This window comes from Poecilia formosa, unplaced genomic scaffold (assembly GCF_000485575.1).
Source record: "Poecilia formosa unplaced genomic scaffold, Poecilia_formosa-5.1.2 Scaffold17, whole genome shotgun sequence".
NCBI classification, from domain to species: domain Eukaryota; kingdom Metazoa; phylum Chordata; class Actinopteri; order Cyprinodontiformes; family Poeciliidae; genus Poecilia; species Poecilia formosa.
In genome coordinates this window covers 1,006,341-1,014,616 of record NW_006799956.1, presented here as the reverse complement: position 1 = coordinate 1,014,616, position 8,276 = coordinate 1,006,341, and the positions used below count along the sequence as shown (strand labels likewise).

Genomic DNA, 8,276 nt, shown 5'->3' with positions numbered 1-8,276 from the left:
GAGCAGAGTCAAGCGGGACCGGGCCGACTCCAAACCATTTCACACAGAGTCGGAAACACAGCATTGTTCAAACAGTTTTTGTTTGAGAAGAAACTCCCTACATGCCGTTCTTGAGTCGGTCTGAAAGCCACGTGAAGCTTGGAGGAATGTACTGTAGTTATCGGCTGCGAAAACACTGCAACCTCCAAGAAAGTGCTGGATGTCATAAACCTGAAATCAATGATGTTTTAGCCAGACAGCCACATTTATGTTCTTTGTAAACTGGGGAATACATTAAAAGGACTTTAAATTCACTGGAAGAATAAGATGAAAGATTTTTTTTAGCTGGTTTAAAAAAAAGAAAGAAGGAACCTTTTGAAGCTGAAATTGTTGAGTCCGTCCTGTGAGAACAGTAGAAAACCTCCCAAACGTTTTCAAACGTCGTCGGCTTCTTAGCTGGAGATCTCCTTTACCAACCCACATACAAAATATGTAAAGGAACATTAAACTTTTTTTTTTTCTCACTTTTATTTACTACTCTATAATTATTACTTTCGATTAGCATAAATGCTGCCTCATACCTTCTGATTTTAGTTGTTCATTTGCTCTATGGCTGGGAAATGTTACCAGGTAATATGACTACGATTTTATAAAAATAATATAGTACCTGATCAACTTTACTTCCCCACACAATCACCCCATGCATAAGAAAATGACTTAAGATTTTATTAATCACAAACCCAGCAGGGTGACTGGATGATTCCTCCAGTCTTTTTCTTCCTTGCTCATTTCATACCTGCTATGCTACCTTGAGGATAGTATAGCAATGCGGCTTGATCAATTTAATTGATAATGTTGTTGAGGCCCCCACTTTGAAAAGCACTGGCATAAGGCAGGGAGAAACAGGAATGATAGAAATATGAAACTAAAGTGTTATAATGGGTCAAATGAACTAAGTTTGATATATTTTGACACGGCCTTGCTTTTCTATCAGCTAGATACATTTGAGATGCTATATTTTGGCATTGAAGGAATCTTTATTATGAATCATAGTGTATATTATAGAACATAACAGCCATGTAAGGACACCCAAGTTAAAATGTTACAAAAAATAGCGCTCACGTTGCATTCGTCATATATAAACGTTTCAACACGGCTGAAATCCATAAATAAATCTAACTTGTCCCTTTTAAGTAGACTAACTGGCTGCAAATATAAACTAATCCACAACATTGTAACTTTTTTTTTTTTTTTTTTACTTTCAATCCACTAATTGCCTCTCGACTCCATATTCTTCTGGTAGCACCACTTGGACGTTCCTCATCTTGACATGAGAAATCGGGAAGGTCTGCAGGGGATTCGGTTTCCATCGCTTCTGATCAAGTCGCTAACTCATTTGCACACAGACAGAACGTGCTCGTAAACAAACCTCACCGGGGGGAACAAAACACGCAACAGACTGAAATTGTTTCCCGCCGGCATAAATCAAACGGGCCTCGAGGAGGACTTGTTTTAATCTAAGGAGGATGTTGTGTACACAGGTTACATATTCAAGTGTCCTTGTAAAGAGATAGTGCCATAATTTCTGGTGTCGCCCACATTAATTGGGTCAGCAGCTGCAAGGAGCTTGACCTACACTGTTGCTTGGCAACTATTAGCCGAGCGTATAGAGAAAATGTAAACCAGAACGGTTGTCTCCCCCTGCTCCATCCCCACTTCGCTCCCCATCGCTGGGAATTACTTAAGATTTGAAGCCTTCCTGGAATCTTCAAATCCAGGAAGAAAAATTAAACCAGTCGGGAAAATAGAGTATGTAGAAAAAAAACCCCCAAAAATAACAGGAAACGGTTGATTTATTGGCAGCACAAGACTGGACAGATATACAACACAGCAAAAGCAAGGAAAGGTCCAGTTATTGAAACAAAACACAGAGAAAGGAACAAATCAAGTAAGAACATCAGAAAAGTCCAGGGTTCCCCCCACTAAAAAAAAAACAACAAAAAACATTCACCTTCTTTTAGTTAAATGCTGCAATGTGATTTGTGGCTTCTAATGTAAAAAAATAAATAAATAAATAAAAATGACAGAATCAAGAGGTGAAAAGCAATTATGCTAAATAAACTGACCTCTTCATAGAATGGCCTCTGTCACCCACAGACACACAATGTGCTCAATTAAACTTCAACACAAAGAGGGACCTCAGCTGTAATGAACTCCAGTATGGAGCGCCTCATCAGTATACACTGTCATAGTACTCTGTGTAATAACCTTTCAGTAAAAAAACCAAAAAAAAACCAACAGAAATTAAGCACGTATAATGTTAAATATCATCTAACTGGATGTACTAAATGAATACATTCAGTCAACGTAATCATTTTAAACCACTATTTACCTAACGAAACAAAATAAAACTAAATCATTGGTTGTTCTTTTTTTATTTGGGTGTGTTTTGCAAAAATACAAGTTTTTATTATTTTTTTTTTTGTTTGTTTGCTTGTTTAAACACATTTTAAGCAGGGCTTTAAGCCGTTATGTGTGTTTGGCCTTTTCTTTCGAAGAGAATCAAGTACATTTCTCGCAGGGTTAAAACACCGGATTACCTGGAATCTTTGGTCGCAAAGTTCTTGCTGAAACGTTTTAGCACACATGCAAAAAAAAAAAAAAAAATCTGTAACTCATTAATAATTTAATTCATATTTGCACTTTAAAGAAAAAAATGTCTAAGGGCACATTTTTGGACCAACTCCCACAGATCTACATTACAAAGAAATAACGTGGAACACGAAAACTCAGAAAAAGACACCTTTAAAGCGACTGTGAAGAGAAATACTGCGGCTACAGAATGAGTTCAGAGCAGCAGGATGATGTGCCAACTGAATAATATTCAAAAATATATACCTGCAAAAAACCCGCTTCCAAAACCTTCAAAGATTATTTAGACATAAAGAAGCCCTGAGCTTTAAAGAAAGAAGGGGAAAAAAAAGAAAAGAGAGAGATACCCCTCCACTTCAATAGCATGTTTATGCCAAGGGCAAAACCAAACTCCCGACTTGGTTGATATTCAGAGAAAGGAGCAGGAGCCACATTTGCAATCATCGAGCGGCTTGTTGCTTTGCTATTTCATCTCTGCTGATTGCATTTATTATCTTCGAGCCTTAATATTGAGTGAGGGGATATGAAAAGGTCATCAACGTAGATTGATGCTGATAATCGCGTCGTTTCGACAAGAGACACAACGTTTGAAACGAATTAAAAGCAACACAAGAGAATAAATTAAAAAACCGGCACAAGCCGACGACCAAATGAGGTAACAATTGTTGGTTTGATATGAGGATATACAGCAGGGATCAGTCCAGCAGACCATAATTAGGACATCTTCCGTAGCAGTAGGCTGTTAATATATAAACATATGAAATATCAAGGCACGATTGTAGCTGTAATACTGCTCCGGCTCTGAGTTGCAGAAGCAGAAGCACTCCTCAGATATATAGGCACCCATTAGTTTAAACCATGACTGAAGTAAATTAGAAAAATCCAAGTCAGCACCGTGTCAATTAAAAGTTTGCCGATTGTTTTAAAAAGATCTGCTTCATATTAGGCTAGTTGCATCAGAACCGGTGCCAATATGGAGGCTTTTTCAGAGGATATCTTAGAAAAAATGTATGAAAACCACAGAACCTGCTCTCTTAACGTCACTTACCCGAGCACATGTACTCTGTATACTGCATATATATATATATATGTATATATATATATATAAGTTTTTTTTTTACATTTTTACACAAATTTTTATGTGTTTTAATTGGATTTTATATGGAGACCAAAACAAAGTAAAGTAACTATTAAGGGAAAAACTTAGGATTGTTTTTGCAAATAAAAGGTTTTGCATTTATATTCAGCCCCTTTATTCTGATACCAATAAAAAAAAATCAGCTAGAAGTCATTAATAAACAACTTCCGTCAATAAGGCCAAAATTATGCCACAAATTACCCGGAGGTGTCCACCTAAACAGGACGGGTCTAGTAAGGAGAGAAGCAGCCAAGAGAAGTTCAAAGGTCAATTGAGAGTGATGATACGATGGCATTAATCGTGGTCTCTGGAAAAAGTTTATTTTATTTCACTGTTGAAATAAAGTAAATGAAGAGTTTTGTTTACAGTAGGAGACAAAGCAAACGTGTGAAAGAAGATATTCTGATCATTTAAGATCAAAACTGGATTTTTGGACCACGTACAAAGTGCTACATGTGGCAGCAAATGACAACAACCCAAACCATACAGACTGGTCTATATCTGAATGGTTCGGATCAAAGCATATTCATGTGTCATAGCGACCTAGTCAAAGTCCAAGCTTCAATCTAATTGAGAATCAGTGGTAAGACGTGAAAGTTGATGTTCATGGACACTCTCTGTTTTATCTGATTAAGCTCGAGTTATAATGAAAAGGAAAAATAATATTTAAAGTATTGACTCAGAGGGGCTAAATGGAAATGAATGCAACAATTCCCAAGTGATTATTTGAAAAAGATTCTTAAAACCCTGATTTAGTCCTCATCTTTACACTATGTTGTATTGGTCTAGCACATAAAATCCCAATGAAAGACACACAGGTTTGCTTCAGTAATGTGTGTGATAAAGTTTAGCGGGTAAGAAAACCTGCAACAATCTGAAGTCTCGGTAAATTCTTTCTGCTTTGGCGCAGTCGGAAAGTCCACGCGTTCACGGCGAGAGTCTGCGGACGTCAAAAGACACAACGGGCTCGTCTTGCTCCGCGTTGTCTATCACAATGCTCGGGTGCGTCTCCTGCGTGTCCATCGATATGGTCGAGTTCGTGGAAGGCGTCGCGCCGAAGTGCGGCCCGTCCACCGACAGGAGCATCGGCGTTCCCGACCGCTTCAGGCTGTCGCTCATGGTCAGGTGCGTGTCCTCCGGGGTCGCTCCCATCTCCTTGCTGTACTCCGAAGGCGATTTCCTCTTTATCCTCTCGTACGCCTTGTCTTGGTTTTCCGTGAACGTCTCGCTGTCCTGAAAGCGCCCAAACAGCCAGACAAAGAAGCCGAAGAGGACAAACGCCGCCAGGCTCGGGATGAAGGCCAGGCACTTGATGTCCAAGCTGGCCCCAATGTAACGGCTGTGGAGGAACATGTCCCGCTCCACGTACGTCTTGTTGGTGCTCGGGTTGATGTTGGTGGAGCGCCACTCGTACGTGAGCGTGCTGTGGTTGAAGTCTCTGAGCGTTTCCGGCTCCTCCACCGTGTAGATCTTCTCTCCTGGCCCAACGTACTGACCGTACTCGTAGGGCTTGTAGAAAATCTGGTTCTTCCACATGTTTAAATCCAATATAAGCACAAGGAAGATGATACCATAGTTGAACCACTTACCTTAGGAGAGAGAGAGAGAGGCACATGATTTAGGGCTAGGGTTAGGAAGGGTCAGGGTTGTTGTCCATAATTTGAGGGTGAACTTATCCAAATTAGTACTAATAATTAAATTGATTCATTTAGAAATTTCTCTAATCAACAAAGTGAATTAATTAGAGTCAGATACATGGTAATGTAAAACTAGGTTCTGAATAAACCTAAATTCTTCTTGACCATCCCAACCAGTTTGCTCTGTTTTAAAGAGATCAATTGAAACTTGGTTAGATTTGGGTGACACAACAGGGAAAGGACCCTAAAAAGGTCAAAACGGGTTTTGGAAAGAACAAAGCAGCCTATCAATAAGTCTCTGAGACGGCCTCAAGATCAACACTGCTGTAAGTAAGTATACTGACATTGCTTTAAAGCCCGGTCTCTGGCAGGAAATCAATGAACCTACCAAACTCTGCCAAGAACATTCAGCCAGATCCCAGCCTGAGTATATTTGAGCCCATATGCATAATTTTAACTCTGTCTACATCAAACCCACATCGAGTTCAAACGCTTGGTTTTTAAGTAAACTGAAGTTGGCGATACCCTTCCCCAAGACAAATTCAAATTAAGCTCACACCAATGACGACCTCGTGTACAACTTCTGACCGCTGCTGTCCGGGAAAACGCCATCATCAGAGAGGCATGCTTTCACCGTCGCACATCAGGACTCCCTTTCGCTTTGCATTCAGCTCATGCACCGAGAAAGAGAAATCCATTTACAGGTGCTACTTACAAGATCGCTATATTACCATGAGACAGCCATCTCCTCAGGATGACTGATAGCAGGAACATGTCTCCCCAGGTATACATGAAACCACTCCCTCCCCCAACCACCACCAAAGATGTGATGCTAATAAGCTTTTAGTTAAACCAATCACGTCGCGGTGTAGCCACTTTCATCACGCTTAATGGCTATCCAATGCAACCGGGTTAACAACCTCTCGCAAAAATTACCGGGCGTTTTGAAAGTGTGGCGATTAGCTCGGGAGCGTTTGCTTTTTTTTCTCTCTCTCTCTCTTTTTCTCAGCTCTCCACGGGGAAAAAGGTGGGAGGGGAGGGCGCGGTTTTAAAGGAAAAACCGTACACGTTCGCAGAGTGCTCTGGCACAGGAATGATGAAAACATAGCTGTGGCACCTGCGTGACACATCAACTACACATGCATTATAAATGGCTGCTGTGGTTTTAACAAACGAACCCTTCCCAACGGGGAGGGGAACGGGGAAACTGGAGCAGCCACGCCACGTTTTTTTTTTTTTTTTTTTACTCCCAATTTGTTACGAGAAAATGAAAGGCGCTTCTTCCTCATCGACTGCAATGATGTCTTCCAGTTTCCCTGTCATGATTTTTGCCTGTTTGAAAGCTGGAGATCCTCTCCCCTAGAACGATGACACAATCTTTAACCTTTTATTCCTGAATGTACCTGTGATGTGAATGTGGTACTCCTCCTTAAAGATGCGCTTGCAGACAGGAAGCTTGACCTTCACATGTGTTGTTGACATTCCAGGTAAATTCATATCCAGGTCACCCATGAAGTGAGGAAACTCCCAGTCCTGTCAAAAAAAAAAAAACAAAACAAAAAAAACACAATCGACCATCAATTCAGTTAACTTCAACCAGATGCGGCGGCTCGAGCAGAAAAAAAGAAAAAAAAGAAAGAAACGCATTCAAATGACAACTTCAGCAGTGAAAAATGTCAACCGTGTATCATCCGTTATTGGATGCTGCACACTTCACCGAAAGTCTCTCATATTAGCTGATATTAAGTCTCGGTGGAGTCTCTTCACACGCCGACTGAGGGTCAAACAAGGTGTCGGCCGCTGCGGCGCGGAGATCACACCGAGTGTTTACAGGCTGGTGGAGTGAACCGGCGTGCGCTGGGATTTCAACATGTCAAAATACATCAACAGGCAGAGCAAAGTGACATTTAGAAGCTGCCGATGCCCTGCAGTGTCACTAAGCTACTTCCCCCACCGCACCCCGCCCCACCCGCAGTATGAAGCTGGAAACCACAAAAGAAGAGCTGCCGCCGTTCATACCGACATGATTCACAAGTATAAGAAAGAAATCACTCCCTGAATGTTTCAGATGGCGCAGCAGCCAGGAGCGGCTCAATGTGGTGGAGATAACTACTGTAAAATGCCTCTTTTTGGACTGAATAGGGCTGGACAACGTATCGTGATAAAAACGTCTCGTATCAGTCAATGTCAATAATTATTCATTACGTTTTATTTTTGTTGTTTGTTTTAAATATCTGAAAAACTACTGACATGACCTTTTCTGTTTTATACACAGTTTTCACTCCTTTACATTATGAGGCACAGTGGCAAAACCTTAAACTGTTATTGCTGAGAAGCAGGTTGTTGCTAGGTAACCAAAGAGCGGGAGAGTTAGTTGATGCCACCCACCTTGCTTAGCTTGCCGAGTGGTTGAGAGGCTAAAGTCTTTCCTGTGCCTACATCTCCCAGAATGCTGTGCGGTTCTATAATCGGAGTTCAGTGAATTTTATTGAATTTTCAATCAGATGTATTATCTATTGATAATACATCAATAGATAATATTACTATTATCTATTGACTTAGTGTCCAGTCCCACACAGTACATTGAATTAAAACCAGATATCTAAAAATACTGTTTAAAAACAAACTAAGGATGAACTGATAGCCAAGGCCCTTCACCCGTCTCCTCCTGAAACACTTACACAAATGACAACAAGATGTAAATAAACATTGGTTGTTAAGATCAGCCCAGTTTTACTTATAAATAATTATTGAAGTTCATGCAAATATGTATTGTGCATCCCTAAAAGGTTTCTAAATCCTTTTAACCACATTCTTATAGGATAAAGGTGAAAATAGAATTTCTTTAATTACAAATTTTCTTTCCCTTT

The 8,276-nt window shown here is 40.3% G+C and overlaps 1 protein-coding gene across 2 annotated transcripts in view; it reads right to left on the bottom strand.

Annotated features, from left to right (window-relative positions):
- Positions 1-1,814: 1,814 nt before the first annotated feature.
- The window catches only part of tmem117 (transmembrane protein 117), a 55,755-nt gene continuing 49,293 nt past the window's right edge, over positions 1,815-8,276 (bottom strand). For both annotated transcript variants that reach the window (XM_007546697.2, XM_016668769.1), the window contains exons 7-8: positions 6,810-6,939; positions 1,815-5,358 (exon numbers count right to left, since the gene is read on the bottom strand). In XM_007546697.2, the coding sequence (XP_007546759.1) occupies positions 4,697-5,358; positions 6,810-6,939 (792 nt within the window). In that variant the 3' untranslated portion in view covers positions 1,815-4,696. The remainder of the gene's footprint in view (positions 5,359-6,809; positions 6,940-8,276) is intronic.